Source organism: Nipponia nippon, unplaced genomic scaffold (genome assembly GCF_047370975.1).
Source record: "Nipponia nippon isolate SJK-2023a ecotype South Korea unplaced genomic scaffold, ASM4737097v1 scaffold_4, whole genome shotgun sequence".
Taxonomy (NCBI): domain Eukaryota; kingdom Metazoa; phylum Chordata; class Aves; order Pelecaniformes; family Threskiornithidae; genus Nipponia; species Nipponia nippon.
Window position 1 is genome coordinate 48,802,443 of NW_028262358.1, and position 18,132 is coordinate 48,820,574.

At 40.8% G+C, this 18,132-nt stretch overlaps 1 protein-coding gene across 4 annotated transcripts in view; it reads left to right on the forward strand.

The window, feature by feature from the left end:
- The window catches only part of RPS6KA2 (ribosomal protein S6 kinase A2), a 313,952-nt gene that overhangs the window by 136,172 nt on the left and 159,648 nt on the right, over window positions 1–18,132 (forward strand). The window contains exon 1 of one of the 4 annotated variants that reach the window (XM_009471096.2): window positions 1,390–1,941. The exons of the other annotated variants lie outside the window; for them this stretch is intronic. Within the exon in view, the coding sequence (XP_009469371.1) occupies window positions 1,843–1,941 (99 nt within the window). The 5' untranslated portion in view covers window positions 1,390–1,842. Of the gene's footprint in view, window positions 1–1,389; window positions 1,942–18,132 lie in introns of those variants that run through there. 4 annotated transcript variants of the gene reach the window in all.

Below are 18,132 nucleotides of genomic sequence, written 5' to 3' on the forward strand. Positions count from 1 at the left end.
AAGCAGTTTAACACTTACACCAACCAAATTGCTTTTTTTTACCTGTTTATTGTTTTGCTTCTGAAAAGGGTTTTGGATAGCTCAGGTTTTGCTGGGACAGTTGCCTCTGCTGTAGGATCTTTTTCCAGGAACCAACACAACTGTAGTGGCAAAGGGCTCCTAGGCTTGCCACGGCTTACGCCAGGCCAGCACCTTGAAAGCAACCCCAGAAGATACCAAGAGAATTAGAGAAGCGTTCAGAAGGAAGCACTGAGAAGAGAAGGGGATAAAGCAGATTGCCACTGCGCTACAGTTATCTTAGGCTGGGGGAGTCAGCAGTGGTCCAGGCAGAAGAGTCAGAGGCTGTAGGAGATTATAGAGCCCAACACTGAAGGTAGCCACTCCAATCTGACTTCCGTCTTAATGAAACCATAAATGCCAAAATATTCTTTTTTTTTTTTTGTTTCTTTTCCAGGTACATATAGACTGTAGTGAGCTTTAAACAGAAGAGAGGAACAGAGAACCTGTGAACAAAGCAGGTAGTGACAGGCGTGACCAGCCAACATAGTTCGTGGCAGGGTCCAGACATGCAATTAAAGCAAAATGCATTTCTCTCTTTTAGAGCAGAGTGACCGGAGTGGTATTGTCATTTAACATCCGAGAGTCTTCTCAGGCTGTATCCGTGTCGGCTCTCTCTGGGCTTATTTGAGTCATTAATAAGTCATCAGAGTTGTTCACTTTCCATATGAGGTTATGGGAGAAAGGCATGTCTGGGTGCTCCTTGGTAGTCAGAAAGGAAAGGCTGCCAAGGACAAGGAGTCTGAGCTGTGTGCGGCAGGCAGAGAAAGCTCTTTGGTCTCTGGATCACACTGGGATTCATTAGTTTTTGAAGAAAAGCTGAAAAATGTGATGATGTTGGGGAGATGGGGGTGCAGCTGTAAGTCTGCATGCTTGCAGTATAGTGAGGAGCTCAAAATTACAGCCTGCAAATAGATGTACGTATTCAACCTCTTAAAAGGGCTGTAGCTGCCTGCTGTAGTACAATAAGAATAGTAATACTTACCATTTAGATTGTGCTTTCTGTTTTCAGGGCTGTGCCAGTGTTAGGTATTTTAATGTAAAGTGGGCGGGTAATCTGCGAACAGGATTTTTAAGCTTTTTGATTTTGGGGCAGGAGGGCAATGTTATTTTGCATACTCCCCAGAATAAAAGGAGCTTCGGACCCTTCTGCTCTGGCAGTGGGGTCATGGCGTCTTTCAGCCTTCTCCCAGGAGAGAGACTCATGCAGGAGCTGATTTCTTCTCGGATCTGACCACCATAGCCCTCAGTAATTATAGCAGCGCTGAAATTCTGAGCTAAAAACAGAAGTGCAGCATGTGCCTATTCCCCATGTGATTCGGCAACCAGGAAATTGAAAGAGCCCTGACTGAGAGGAGAGGGGAGTGCAAAGCAATAGACGCATCTAATATTTATCTCAAACCTGCTACGCCTGGGACGCAGGAGCTGTCATCTGCCGGAGCTAATTATGCATGCAGCCAAAGCAGAGCCTGATTGGATGTAGTAGGACCTAAGGCGAGGGGGAGAGGGAGTGGAGAGAGAGTTCGGCTCCCCGCACCGAAATGTAAACACTGGAAAGCAAGAGGGAGTATAACGCCTGTATGCTCCGAACCGCAAGCAGCGGGCTCCTATGGCTCTGGCAACGTACCTCTTGCAGGTCTAGCTGTGCCCGGCTTGATGAACAGAAGCAGACGCTTCGGAGGATCTCCTGCCTGTGGATATAAAGAGGGGGAAATCGGGATGCGCTAGCTTTCTCCAGCGGTGCGACAGCTCCTTCGTGCTCCGCGCCGCAGCTGGGACGGGGCAATGGACATGAACATGAAGAAGTTCACAGTGCGTCGGTTCTTCTCAGTCTATCTTCGCAAGAAATCTCGGTCAAAGAGCTCGAGTCTAAGTAGATTTGAGGTAAAATTCACCTTAACTTTGTTAAATGTAACAGATACTGTTAGGTGCTGGTAACAGAGATGTAAGAGAATGCCTGTGCTTACTGATGTGATAAATAGCTAAAGGTGATCTTTCCCTGGAGGTGGTGATGTTGGCACCTGATGTTCTTTGTTTCAGTGTAATTCAGTGCTTTTTCTCGGTAGTATTCAATACATTGCATAATGTATTTAGTGTGTTGCGAAGGATCCTTTTATCAGCCTGGCAGGGGAGGAGGAAGCTGGTTCAGGACATCATGAAGTAGTACGAAATAATTACAGATCCACTTAAATTAGCACAAATGGCACCATACTTTGCAATAGCCTTATATTTTGGTCTTCCTCCCCTGTGCACATATGATTCTTTCTCAGTGCCAGATTTCCAAATAATTGAGTTTGCTAGTGCCTTTTATAGAGATATATGTATGTTATGTTAGATGGGGATTTTCTTGCTCGATGCTTGCACAGATTTTTGCATTTATCTTCTCTCCTATGCATCCTGATATTTTTTTTTTTTATTTTGTTGTAAGTAAAAGTTGTTCTTCAGGAGTAGGGGACAATGTCAAATTAAACCTACAACGGTTTAGCAGTGTGGGGAGATGAAGGCAGTTCAAGTCAGAGGTATTAGCAGATGGGAATGTGTGAATGGGGTAGAACCAGGATTTCTGCCTCCCTTCCTTGAACCATTGTTCTTCAGCCCTATATTTGGAGCTGTGAATAGTCGGCAGGATGTGAGATCAATTGAATAGATGTCAGTTATATTTATGTTGTTCACTTTATCATTGCAGATGATCTGCAACCTCTGCATTAAAATAGAGGTAGATGGGGCCTGATTCCCCTCTGCCTCACATTTGTTTTATGCTGGTGTACTTCAATTGACCTCCGAGGAGTTACTCTCATTTGTGCCGGTATTCCCAGGAGGAGGATTAGTCTCATGCTGGGTGAATACATTTTAATATGTTATTCCCTTAGTGTCCTATTTAAAGTACCAGGTAATTGTTCAAACATAAAGTTCTTCATGTGTCATTGCTTAAACAGGACATGCAGAAAAGCAGAGTTTTTGGATGGTGTTTTTTGTTGGGTTTTTTCTTTCTTAACTCTTTAAAATCAGCTTTCTTGAAAAATGATCATGTAAGGTACCTAATTTTATTTTAGTCACCAAATAGTCATGCTATGCATTTAAAACAAACTAATAAATGGAAGTTGTTAAAGCTCCCTCCTTGCACCGGCCCTGTCCCTGTAGGACTGAGGCAAGAGCAGGGGAACCCTTCCTTTCTCCATAGTGAACCCAGAATTGCAAAGGCTAATCTGAAATAGATATTCCTTGTAACGCACTGTAAATTCACTAAGCTTGTGCTCCACCAGCGCCAACAGAAAGTACACCTGGAGTCACTGAGTTAGTTACATGAAGGAGTTCCGAGACAGACGGCTGTCTGCGCAGCCTGTCAGTGTCAGGGCGCAATGTTAGGAGGGGAAGTGATGTTGAGACAGCAGGGCTCCAGCAGACCTCGTAACTATTCATTTGACAGTGCCATAGTTTGGGAGAAACCGATTCCACCACACTAACAACTTACTGGGTAATCTAGTGTGAATGACCAGTATGGGTCAGCATTTGTAAGAGGCCAGACCCTTGCTTCATTTAAAAAAAAAAAAAAAAAAAGTCTTTACAATCCCTTTGATCATCAGTATTCCATTAGATTTACTGGACTTTTTCAGTATCTATGAAATAGTTTGCTCTTACGTGAGTTGTCTTGTAATGACTTTTTTTCCCTGATTTTAAATAATTTGTTTCAAGAAGCAGCCTGATACGTATTCTATCACACACGTATGTTCAGAGCATTTTGTCCATTTCCCTCCTCTCTCCCTTGACTTGGCAGTAATGACCAACTTCATGTAAAGTGAGTCAGTATTATAATGCAACAGGGGAACAGGGGTTGTTCCAACCAGGAAGAAAAAATGATTCATAAAATCTGTTCTGCTATTTAAGTGTGAAAATCATCAGAGATGTTCCTGCTTAGAGGGGGGGAAAACCAAACATATGAACATCAAGCCCCCTCTGTGATTTCCATCCCTGAGTACTTCTGTGTATAAATTTGTAATTGCAGGCTAATGAGCTCTTGTCAGCCAAACAGAAAGTGCAAGGAAGCCTGTTGGTAGTTGGATTTTTAGAAGTCAGAATATTTTTTTGTCTTAATAGGTAGATATTTTTAAAGAGACAGTAGAAAGGCACATCATGGAATGAGTAAAAGTAAAATAAAGGTAAGAAATTTGGAGAAAACACATGTGGCATTGCTTTGCTTAGTGTGTATTAGCTAATGTACCTGGCAGAAATTATGCGTTGCTAGATGTCATCTGAAATTTGGAAGGGGGTTGCTGTTCCCAGGTTGTGTGGGTTTTTTGTTTTGTGTGGGTTTTGGCCAGGCAGGAAAGAAGATTGAAGGGTTTAAGATAAGTATTTCTGGATTCAAGCCTTTGATATCTTTAAAATACCACTATTAGAATAGATTCAAAATAATATATTAATTATTAATATCATATGATTACTTCTTCTACTGTGGTATTCTGCTATGCTTTAAATTCACTTGCAGTGAGCTTCGTAACTTACAGTGTAGGGATATAGATGCAGAAAATGACTTAGCAAATCACAGCTTGTAACTTGACCACATTTACTTAATCGTTTCATATGCCAGTATCATTGCTATATGTGAGACAAGATCATTACCTTATGTAGATAGCTAGGTTTCGCACTTTGTAAATGAGATATTACAGGGATTTTGTTTCATCTTGCCTAAAATGTGTGCCCTTTTTATTACTCTGGGAAAACCTGGCTGAAATTTGAACTTCTGGGTTTTCAGTGTGTATTATTTTTCAGTATGGCCTGCATTGCCCTTCATTTATAAGGTATCTAGTGATGTAATTTTATTAAATGTGCAGAGCCAAGTTTTGCCCTTCTGCATGCACATGGAGTTCTTATTGAAGTCAGCTGAAAATCCAGTGAAGTCAATGGGAACTGCATGTGTGCATCTGAGGGAAGGGCTTTGTTTATGGTTCTTGCTGAGTGTTGATGAACATGAATGTGAAGCCATCAGGAGACAGTACGCACAGTGTGGATCTGCTAAAGACTTTGAGCCCCAGTGGAATGCATCTTATGGCAGTGAGAAATATCCCTTGATTTGTAAATCAAAAGTTAAATATGTCATTCAAATAAGCTAGGAAAGACCTAAGCATGCAAAGAATTTGATTTTATTTATTCCAGTGACGCAGAAGCCTTTCTTGGTTTTTTTGTTTGTTGTGGGGTTTTTTGTTTGTTTTTTTGAGAAAATGACCAGTTAAAACATTGCTATTGATTATTTTGGGAGATGTTTCCGACTTTTGCATTCCTGAGGTATTTTTAATTCATTATTCTTTATTTTTTTTCATTCTTGTTTTGTCTTACTGGTAGTGGTGAATCCAAATTCTGTTTGGTTTATATATGGGGCTTAGAGCCTACCAGAGTTCTTGCAAATTAATTCAAAATTAATTTGGAGCCTGGTGTGTCTCAGCATAGTCAGTTGTGAGAGGCAGGACCTCCCGTGGGTGATTCAGTGTGGGTTCTCCTTACGTTCCAGCACTGTCATGTAGGAAATGGAAGGAAGCCTGTCCGGTCTGGTAAGGAATAGTGCAGAAGGACTGGCACGGGCTTTATAATACTTTGTTGTGAGAGATTTTTGGTTCTAATCTTCAGCTCTGATTCTGATTTCCTACAGGCTTAAGTTACAGCAGCCTTAGGAAGGCGGCCAGCAAACGCTGAGCTAGACTGCTCCTTTTGCATAGTGGACTGGGGCAATGCTTCACTTGCAAACGCTTCTGAACTCTTCTGCACTTGTATAAGGAACAATTCTGTTCTTTATCAGTAGCATGTCCTTTATTCTGTCTTTGCTTTTTTATAGTTATTGATAATTGTTTTGTAGAAGAATGTATTCTTTCTGTCAAAGGTTAGACAGACAGAGGCAAGTTAAAGAATAGAGATGGGGATTAGCAGCCCAAGATCAGCTCTGCAAGGTGCAAGTCCTGAGGCAGCTTTAGGTTTGTTGTGGTGTTTTTGGGTTTTGTTGGTTGGTTGGGTTTTTTCCTTGGTAATGAACATCTTTGTGATGTGTGTTCTTGTTACAGCAGAAGTTACCGACACTATTGTAGTCTGACTTCCCCCAGCTGCAGGCAAGACTTTTATGAGGAAACGCTGCAATTCTTGAAGTCTTGCATGGCTTGTTGGGGGGAAGGGAGGCAAGGCAGGAGGAGCCTGTAGTCCATCAGATAGGTCACCTGAGGAGCCAGGAAATCCAATTTTCAGGCTTGTTTTTATAACTTGCTGTGTCATTACAGATGGTTCAGACCTCTGTGCCCTGCATTCTCCATTTGTAAAATTAAAATGATGATTTTTTTCAAGTCCTTTGATACAATTCTGCCTATTTACATTGGTTTTGGTGGTAAGAGAGCTTACTCACATGCATATGTGTTCATAATAAAGAAATTGCTCCTCAGCTCCCCAAATACTTCTGACTTTATCCCAAATAAACGGTCTCTTGCACCTCACGCCTGCTGTGTGCTCTTTCCCACAAGCCTCAAGTTAAATGCTGAGCTACAGAAAGGGAAAATTAAGCAGGTAGATGCAGGGATAACTTGTCTACAGAAAAATCATAGAAAAATAGGGCTGGGAGGGGTCTAAAAAACCTTGATCTGGACTCCCCTTCCTCCTCTTCAGGCAGCATCAGCTGTATCTAAACTATTCCACCAAAGATGTTTTTCTAACCTCTTCTTAAAGACCTCCAATAGTAAATGCTCGTAACCTTTGCATTTTATGCTCCGTTTCCACCATCTAAATGTCTGTATGATGCCTTGATCCGATGGTATCTCGTATCCAGTCCAGAGCTGACAGACCCTATCCATGGGCTCTGATGTTAGATCAATTCTGACACACATCACACAGAGTGGTCACAGCCAGGGTACATGTGCATTTGGGCATAGAGCAGGGGCCCAATATCCTCATATAGCAGAAGAGGTCTTCATTTGTTTGTGGGATGGGTCCTGTCCGATCAGCCGATAGGACGTGCACATGCATACCTTCTGTGACTGGTGGTGACACAGTGGTATGGTGAACACGTGTTTGGTCATGATCACGAACAAATGATGAAATGAATGACAGAGAGGTGTCTGTGGGCCAAGTAATGGCCTGGTTCCCCGAGCCTGGAGTATTTGTGTGTGGGAGAGCTGAACCTGGTGGACTGGTGGGAACCTGTGGGCAGCTGAGCCCCCTACCTAGCTATAACTTGGTTTTATGCAAGTGGAAAATGTGCAATTTTATTCTAGGTTTTAGCTCATAACATTACAGCCTGTCTGACCCTGTGACACAAAAAGTCTGTTCTCAGAGGACTGAGCTCTCCTGCACCTATTTTTATTATCAGCAGCATTCAATTCATCCGTTTTTCTGCTAGTCTCAGGAGAGGACGCCTTTTGTGCGTGCTTTTTCCATTTCTGTTGTCACGGGTAGCTGGAAGTATTTCTAAAGAAAGACAGAAATCACAACAAAAAACCTCCTTATGTTTATTTACCAGTTACTCAAGTAGAAATACTTTTCGTCTAAATATTTGCAAGTCAGTTTCCTTTTGTTCACGTAACAAGACTTACAGTCCTACTTCTGCAATGATTCTGTAAAAGTATTTGCTGTTAAGAAAGACTCAAAGTACTGCAGGGAACCAGCAAGTTAGTTCTGCACTCAGGACACAGAGTGTGCATGTGCGATGCCATCAGCTCTTACAGGGCCTTACGGTTTCGCTTCCTGGAGAACAAAGTCTCAGGAAATGGAAAAGAATGAGTGGACCACTGAATCTGCCTTGCAAATAGCTTCCTGACTGAGGATGTGTAAGGAAGCAAGCAATAGGTCTATTCAAGGTTCTCGCAGTACAGCTACCATTCGCGCACAGGGAAGCACCTTCCAGGCAAACAGTTTGGGATGCAGGTTCCCTGGGTGGGTGCATGCATGGTGACAGCGTGGCTACAGCATGGCTTTGGAAGACTTTGAAGGGAGCAGCTACCCTTTAGCTGTGAAATCTCTCTCTCTACTTGGAAATGTACTGGCTGGTATCAGCAGTTCAGTAGAGCTGCTTTTACTGTGGGACGCAGGAGAGCCTAGAGCTCTCTTCTAGCTGAGCATCGGGAGTTCAAGGATACTGGAAGTGCAAACCATCAAGAGCGCAGAAGACAAAACTGCAATGTTTCCAATGAGGAAAACCTTTTTCTTGGATTGTAGTGATACTATTAGGCATTGTGTAGCAATGTGCAGGCAAGAAGGGGAAATATAGGCTGCTAGCGTGCTTTCAGATGATAAGTAATGATGGTAATCGGCTAAATGCCAGATATCTTATGAAACCTAAATAAATGAGCTCGTATAAACTCCAGGTGTAATTAAAGGATGTCGTGCCTCTTTCCTGCAGGGCCAAATTTGGACCTATTCACGACTGGCAGAAGGCAGTAAATGGTTCTCTTCAAGAGTTGTTATGAATAAACTGAAGGCTTTACAAGGGGGGAAAAAGAGTGTGTGGTTTTATCTATAAAATTCACCTTTACCTGTTGTTAAACAACAGAGGTTACCCGGTCCTGCTTGTTGCCAGAATTACCATCCCCCAGACAGCTTTGTGGTACCCTCCTGTGTTTCCGAACAGGATGATGTCGGCTTAGTGCTGCAACATGGGGCTTCTTTAGGGATATCCGAGTGCTGGATGGTGTCGGTTCCTGCTATACGTTATGTGTAAAAAGTAGCGGTGAGCTGAGTGATGGTAAGCAGGAAAAGATATTTTTTTCTCATTGCGTATAAACATGTGGAATATGTTTTATGCATATGTACATATGTTTAAGGTCTGGGATTTTATGTTGTGCATTTTTTTTGAAGTTCTGTAGAACTCAACAAGGAAAAAAATGGGTATGATTAGACATTTTTTAAAGTTTATATGGAAATTTAGTTTAAAAACTACAGAATTTAGTAGTGACTGCTGTTTTTACTACAAATAATGAAATAATGTGTAAAGCACAATAAAGAATGACATTTCTAATCTAGAGGAATATTAGAGGTTGGCCTTAAAAACTACAAAGAAAACTTAACTCCTTGCTGAATTTGTGAGTCTTTTCTATCATTATTAACAAGACTGAGCCTTAGATATCTCCATACACAAATTAACGCAAAGATGTATGCCAGACTCAAAGCTTTACCATGTCCTTAGGAGAGAAGGAATCCAGTAATTGCTTCAGCTAGCAATATGGCACAAGCTGGTGTGTGCCATAGAGAGTAAATGAACTAGGTGATGGTGAGAACTGTTGTAAAATGCTCAAAAATGTTTTAAAAAGTTCAAACCTATTATTTTAAAAGATTTGTGTATTATAGAACGTGCTTTGGGATTGAGCCTTTTTTGGGGTGGTAACACTGTGGAGAAATAGGGGTGTGTTCTTGGCATTTGTCAAGCCTGACCGTCCCACAAGTCCGTACTTCGCTCCCATGTTCTGATGGAGGACTACTGTGCTATGTAATTTATATGCAAAGTGGCAAGCATTGATAAATGGTAGGAAAGAAAATCTCCGTAATATATGCTTATACAAGCAATTTTCCTGACAAATAAGTAAAAGGCTTGGGCGGATATTTGTTTTTTTTGGTCGGTGAAGAGTTTTTTTCTCTTAGTGGAAATTTCTGTTGTTTTGCTAGTGAGTAACAAAGAAAATCCTGCCGTAGTTCAACTTTGTCTTCTCCCCTTCCATGTTGAGGCCAATGAGTGGACAGGTCCTGTGACTCTGGCAGATATCTTTGCCTTTAACTTCTGCATCAGCACATCTCCACGCCAGTCTTTCCTGTATGAGGCAATCTCCATCTGTGACTAGAAAATGCCTGGGACAGCAACTGAATGTTGCAATTCAATTCATTTTGAAGTCATCTGTCTAAATATCTTAAACCCTGCTAGTTCTGCTGCTAGTCTGCACAGTATCTACTTTGTTCTTGTATGATTATGCATTGCAATTTTTACTAAACTGTAATCTGAAAGCAAGGTTTTATATTATATTATTTCCATGACACAGTTCAAGACCATTTCATATCACTGAGTTTGAATTTTTGATGGCTAAATGTGTGCAGATGTTAAATAGTACATACTTCAAAAGTTTTTTAATAACATTTCATTATGTTGAAAAGACTTGAAGCTTTTTCCTGGCAAGTAAAATCACTAATTTTTCTTCCAAAATGAACTCCTTAACGTTTCATTAAATCAGTACTATCAAGATAGCTAAACCAAGACATTTTGAAAATGTGAATGGTTTTCATGTAACGGCAATACAAAGGAATTTTAAAGTGTTGGCATTTTATGGCTGATTTCAAACACATTGCAGAGCCTTAATTTAAAAAGAATATATGCCTCTCTGGAGATGCAGAGCCTTAATTTGAAAGAATATATGCCTCTCTGGGGAAGACATTGTATCTGTCCTTCTTTTCCAGATTCTTGTACCCTTGGGAGTTACCTTCTCCTTTGTATGTGGCAACCAGTGAAATAGGCACAAATGGAGGAAAGGAAAGTGTGGTAGTTAATCTTAGCTTTTATTTCTGCATTCTGTCAACTTCTCTTCAACTTCTCCTTCCAAAGGAGGACCACGTGTTTAGGCTCACTTGAGAAGTGGGTGGAAGTGTGTTATGTGAATCCACACAGAAAAAGTGCTGTGTGGTGTGAAGGCAGGAAAGCCCCCGCTGAAGCAGACATCAGCTAATCCCTGTCAGTCTCTCCAGCATTGCAAAATTGTCTGGGTTTATGATGCCTGCTAGTCTGGGGTAATAAAACTTCTTCATTCATGTTATTGAAGCCCCCTTTGTCTATGGGGCATTAGCTTAGGTCTGAAAAAAAGACAGTTGCACGTACTATGTTAACTGCAAACTGATAACAGAAGAAAAAAATCACCAGTGTTACCAGAGCTGGAGAGAAACCAGTTTCCCATGATCTGTAAATAAGAATTTTTTTTTCCTTGTGATTTCAATTTTTTTTTTTTTTGCATTTGCAGAATTGAAGAATCATTACTAAAAGCATACTTCAAATGCACCTGCATTTTTTCCACATTTTTTTGAAAAAGTTAATGTCATATTATAATATATTGAGCGGCAATGCTGGTATGGATGGTGGGCAGCAGAACTTACTACGCCTGCAGAGTAAGCGTAGATGGTACTTGCTCACCTCCTTCCCTCTGTTCCACCAGTGCAAATATGGCAGCATCCAGATGTTCTCTTTTTCCCTTCCTGCAGCTGTTAATGCCGTTGATGCTATAGCATCCCTTCTTGCACAGCAGAGAAATTCAATACGTATATACTTGTCTCTGAAAGGCCATGTGTTGAAAAAAAGAAGTCTAATGGCATCTTTTGCCTGATAGTATGAAATGAATTTCTAAAAGCCTTCTCAACAACAGAGATTTTGTGAGCTAGCAAACAAATTTCTTCCCCCCCCCCCCCCCCCCATGGGAAATCCCATATGGGACATTAGAAGGAATACCATTAACAGTTCTGAGGCCTGTCACTTCCAAAGCATACACTACTATAGTGATCATCTGCCAAAAGATAGTCATCCAAATTGTCGTTTTGAAAATATTCTCTCCAAACATTAGGATAAAGTTTACATGCTAATTTACATTTGAAAATTGGTATTCCTCTATTAAAGGGTGTAAATTGCTTTTAATCACACTGTTTGCTTAGGAAAAGATAATGGTGCCAACTACCTGTTCTTCCCCTGCTTTGTTTAAAAGTGTTTTCTTCTGTAACAGGCTTATAAAAGAAGCTATAAAATTCATTTGAGTAATGTTTGTATTGAAAGAAATGCTGTAACAGGCAGACATTTGTGATATTATGGGAAGAGTTGTTCTTGGTCATCTTCCTCTGTATGGAACTTTTTCCCTGGAGTTGTAAAGGAAGTCTTAAATTTTTGATTTAATATTTCCATCTTTCTCATAATGCATGTTAAATGAGTGGATTAAAAATGTAATCTTTTCTAATGCAGACATGCAGACAATCTGGGTCATTTCAAAAAAACAGCTTTTTGTAGAGCCTTATTTATGAAAAATAGGTCAGTCCTTTGCTTCCCCTCTTGACCACTTGTTCTTTTCTTGATCAGTTTAGGGTTTTTTCTCTGCCTCTTCTTTTGTGCTCATCTGTTCCTCCCTGTTGTTTTCCATAAGCACAACCACGGCAATTACAACCCAACCCTGGTGAAGTGGGGACTTACAAAACATTTAACCTACTGTACACACCACAGCAAAGAGAAAGTTTGCTCTTTTCCCCTTGCTTTTTAAATCTTTTTGCTGGTGTGACATTCATGGGACTGAGACAGAAATAAGAATAGAGCTCTCTCCGTGGAGTACCACTATGGTCTGCAAGCACTCATTTCTCTTTCTGGTGATCAGAGAGCTGTTGCTGTCTGGGATTTTGTATCATCTCTTCAGGGAGGCACATCAACTCCCCATTTTCCAGTTACTGAGGAGAAGAAATTAAGTTGTTCTGCCCTCCTGGGATATGATTCTTTACTCTTGTCTTCAGGCTTTTCTTCCCTCTCATAAATAAAGGTTGAGGATTTGAACATGCTGCGCGCTGGCGTGTAGACTGCCATGGCTGGACCACGGAAATGCTGAGCTCTGCACAGATGGAAACTGTGCCCCTGAGGCCAGGCTCTTGGCTCCTGGTGTCTACTGAAACTCTCACTTTGCGTTCTCGGATGTTTCCCTTGTAAGGTAACAGTGCTGCTTTTTCCTTGTCCCTTGCCCTATCGTTCATCTGATTCAGCTTTTTAAATTTATGCTTTAGACACAGACAATGGGAATCACATGTTTTTGCTTTGCTTGTACTGCCTGTGTTTTGGTACTTTCCACCCTCAGTTTACTGAGGTAACTTGAGTCATCAGTAAAAAGAAAGCTTTGTTTGAGCGACTGCTGATTCAGAGGAGGTACTCAGCCAGAGGCTGGGCAATGGCCAGATAGTTCCAAAGCAAATCCCAAATACAGAGCTTACTACATATCTCAAATATTCCCCCCTCGTATACCATAGTCCTTTACCCATTTCACCTCAACTGGCTCTGCATCCTGGCTTTCCATAGTTCAAATGTCTTGTGATCGTTTTGTTTTCAGGGAGAGCAGAAGCAAAAGCTCCTAGAGAGTCCCCTTGCATCTCAGGCTCCCGAATGTATTGTTGAGGGTTTCATACCTATGACTCAACTCTGCTTCCAACTGAGCACGAACGTCTGTCTGGGATTTTAGCTCTACATAGTACCATTTTCACAGCACTGTATTCTGTTTTTAAAGCACGGTTACTATGGCATCTACGATATCTTGGAAAATAGTGAAATGTTACCATCTTGCTTTGCATGATAACATTTGTTCCTGTTTTGCCTGTGTGTTTTCACCCTCTGGGTTTTCTCTTGAACTTTGAACAAAAAACCTCAAAGTGAAATTCAGCTGCCAACTTTGGTCCGTTGTCATTTCAGATACGTGAAATCACGCAAAGCCTGATGGCTTTATTAGTAGCCCAGTTAAGGGCTACTTCTCCTTTTAAATTTACAATGCTATAAAGCCTAAACCAGTGCAAACCTACGCAAAGCCTGATGGCTTTGCATGGTTTCTGCTCAGTCATCATCCATTTCAACTTGCTGAAAGAAGTAAACTTGTGTAGTTGTTCATCTTGGGATTTTCATGACAGATTTCCTACTAGCCTGCATTAATTTAGGCATTTATGATAAAAAGATCTTCCATTCAAAGCACCTTACCTTGGTAATTAAGGGCTACTTCTCCTTTTAAGTTTACAATGCTATAAAGCCTAAACCAGTGCAAACCTACACAAATCAAAGCAAAAGGAAAAGCAAATCAAATTGCTCTTCCTCCCCTCCCCCCCCCCCCGAGTTGTAATCAGATCTGAATCAGAAGAAAACTTGTATTGCTCTTGTTGTGACACTTAACACATTACCAGACTGGCATTGTTGTTGTTGATACAGCAGTATTCCTTCCTCCCTGCCAAAACGCAAGATGTAACAGAATGCATTAACAACCTACTCTAGGTAAACCTCCTTGGCTTCTGTCTGTCTCCTGGTTGGTGCCCTCAAGTTGCCGACAAGGACTGCACCAAGCAAATGTTCCCTTCCGTTTAAGTGCATCTTAAGTTGTCACCAGCTTCTGTGCTAGCACAAAACTGGTGTCCTCATAACTGGACATGTAAAGGAAAGCTATCCCCTGGCCAAGCCTGTGAATGTGGCAGGCTAAATTTGCTTGAGCTGGAGGTTGAAGTGTAGGATGGCAACACGTTTGGATCTGAAATCACAGTATTCTATGCATTTGGCCTCTAAATTTATATTAAGATTGTTAAATCTGGAATCTCCTTTTTTCTCAGCATAATTCTAACTGTTGCCTAACTGGATCTTAGTGTCTTGTTTTCCTCCTAAATTGAAAAATCTTTAAGGCATAGGAGAAAAAAAACAGTCAAGTTGTAGGTGGCAGGCACTTTGATATATGTGTGTGCACCGAGAGCTGTATTCATGGAAAGTTTTTCTCTATCTATTTGCATTAAATAAACCCAAAGTAAGTGAATTTTGAGCTGCTGAGGTGCCCAGCCTGCAGTGGATGGATGAGGTGTTCTGTTACCTCAGAAGGGGCTGGTTCCCTTGTATGCAAACCAGAATGTCAGGGTTTTACATTGCTTCTCGTTTACTTTTCTGAAACAGTGATCTGTCAGTGTGCTGTGTGTCTGTAGTACAGTCACCTTGAAGGGGATTGTCTGTGTATGAATACAGGAAATTACTGAAAAACTGAATTGTTGATTTGGATTCATTTTTAGCCTAGTTTCCTAAAGAAATGAGACTCTATACATTCCCCCCTGCCCCACTTTCTGGCCATTTGCTTTGAAACCATTGTCAAATTCAACAGAGATACACAAGAATAGTGTTCTTAAAGACATAATGTTCATATAAGATTCATGAAAATATGGGGCTAGAGAAAAGAGACCCCGCTAGTACCACAAAATGAAGGAACAGGGGGAACAAGAGGGCAAGCATACTCCTTAGCCACTAAAGAAGCCAAGCAGAGGGAGATGGCAGGAGAGAGGGACACAACTTGATGATAAGAAACTGGGATTTGTCACTGCACTGTTTACAGAACAGTTTCGGTACTTCAACACCAGGAATCAAGCTCGGACTTTTTTGTGAGGAGTATATTTGGATTTGCTGCGGAAACAAGTGGATCAGTCTATTTACCTGTATAAATATTTGGGCTTTGAAATACTATAGTTGCCAATAATGAGAATATTTATCATAATAGTGCAGTCTTTTACTAATAATTTTCCCATACTACGAAATAGGCTAGCTCTTTTGTTTTAGCAATTCCTACTTCTAATCTAATGGATGAGGCAGAAGAAGTAACTAGTAGCAGTATTTTGTCAAGGTTACTGAGACGCTTTTGATACGAGGGGGAGGCAACATAGCATGATGCTGGCTGTCTTTCTTTCTGGACTCCAGTGATGATCATTGTGTTGGAATATATTAAAGATGTTTATTTGGAGCTACTTATAATATGGTGTACTGAGGGGGGAAAGGAGGCATTGTACTATAATTGATGGAGAAATAACTCACAGAACATAACATCAAATGACTGATTTATCAGTAAAATTATTTTAAAAGTTGTATAGATGTTAATGGAAAGTGTAGGCTGCCAAAGTAAGAATTCCTCAGAAAAATTATCATAGTACAATAACTCACAAGGTTTTAGAGCGCTTGTTACAGAATTATAATTAGAACATCAGTGTTTGCTTGAAACATCCTGTCTTCCTGGCTGATACTGGCTTTGCTGACATGAATAATTAATTTCTCTGGATAAAAGTGGATATTTAGACTGTCTAGTAAGAGAGGCTTTGGAGTGTACAGTGAGGAGTCCTCAGGCAGGAATCTTTGGAGCAAGCAAGTCTAGGCAGAATATTATTTTTTACTTGTGCTCTCCTTGAAATAATGCATTATAATAATGACAGTTTTGGGTATGACTATATTTATACACTATCAAATTACTTAGTTTGATGTCCCATATTTGCATGGTGAATGGTCAAGTGGGTCAATATACAAAATTTTGACATTTTGTGATGATTGCAGGATGTATAAATAGCAAAGCAAGGTTTCTGCATGGTGACACTGTGTAGCTGCTAAATTTCTTAGCCAGGCTCTGGCTATATACCCCACAACCTGGAATTAAAAGTGACCTGTTTTGTACAGCCTCCTTACACTTTGCCTCTGAATTACAAATGAGACATTAATGCATACAGGCAAGACAGGGACTTATATGGGCATGTATAACATGTTTTACACTAACTGGATTACACACATCTTTTTGTCAGACAGTCTGTTCTGTTTGCAATGAAGGGAACATAAGCAAATAATGCCTAGTGGTATTTTTGCTCTGGTTTAGGACGGTTTCTGAACTGGATTCAGAATATACCATATATAAGGGATATGTTGTAATTACAGCCATGTTTTATGTGTATGCATGTAGCATTTATGTGAATAACGCAGGTAACTGTGAATACATATAGTATGGCAGTTTTTCCATGGAAAATGCTACGAAGAGGATTAGAGTTTGATCTCATAATACCACACACATCCTCTCATTGACTCAGAGTGGAGGTTTGTTTAGTTCTGCTGGACACCAAACAGATCAGCAGCTCAGGTTTTTGCTTCTGACATTCCTTCTGGACTGAAAATTACAACAAAGTTCACTTTTATTCATGGAAATCTCTCCTCAAAAATGGTACTGTGTAACTTATTTTAAAAACTGTTTCTTCCTTTCAGGATCTTCACTCCTCCTAAAGTGATTTTCAGGGCATGACTGAACAATTTCTGACCTTGTTCCTTCCCTTTTGTTCTCATGATTGAGCTGTGTTTCTAGATCATCTCCTGTCCCCACAGGTGTAGGCTTTTCCCTTTTGGTCCTTAAGAGGCTCTTCCTGCTCCTGAAAAATGCTGTTAATCATCTTTCTCCCAGTTGCTTCAGATGTATCTGTTCCACTGCACCCTGTATGAATAAAGGCCAGCTGAACCCTATCCTGTAGACTAAACCACTTCCCTCCCCATGTTTAAATATCTTATAAACACCTGTTCTTGCCACTAACTGAACCAAATAAGCTCAATAGAGCATGTCATGCTGCCAGTGTCCTTTCCTTGAAACTCCTGTGATCCTTCTGTTGCCTTCATTTCCACTCTGTAGCCTTTCCCTTTTTTGTCCTCCCTTCTGGTGTTGTAGCAAAGGCTGTGGGACCCGCTTTGCTCAGGGAATGTTTGCTAGTCATTGAGGGCAGATCCATGTTCATATTTAAGAACATCTCTTCGTACTTAGGGCTTACCATCACACAGGCATTTTTCTAATTCACACTGTGCACTATCTACTAGTGACACACAGGTTTTCACCCAGCAAAATTATATGTGAAATCACTAGTTGCATACCTTTTTGGAGTTTTTCAAATATCTGTGATGTTTTACAAAGTCCTCCAGCTTTTGCTTTCATATTTAGCGATACCAGGGAAGCCAATGACTTGCACCCAGTCATCCCTCTTAGCTTCTTGTGCTGCCAATGCGTTTACTAGCATCATGTTAAAGACTATCAGTTATTGATTCTGTATGATAATCAAAACTGTTTTGCACGATTATAACTGTAAAACTCCAAAGCAGAATTCCAGACATTTCTTTTGATCCAAATCATAGGTTTCTGTGTTTCCCACTGAAGGGCTCCATTTCCTGATGATAAATAGGTCTTACTTAAAGAGAATACCCGCGTTATCGAGCTTCCCCAGTATTTGTGTGTGTGTATGTTGTATTTCACAACCAATCCCTACCTCCACCCCCGGTCCACAAGCTACTTATTACTGGAAGAAACTTGAAGATGGGAAATGCTCTGTTTATTTGCTGTGCAAGTGTCCCTGAGACCAGACAGATGCTTTCTGTGGCATGGGCACTGGATTGCTGTTCTTTACTGTCCCACCATGGTGGCTCCGTGCATTCTCATCTGTCCTGATTTCACTTGTGCTGCAGCCAACTTCTTGAGAACCAGCTTTGTGCTTACTACTCCTCCACTGAAGACACTTTAAGTGTCTCTGGACAAACCAATACTCAACTCC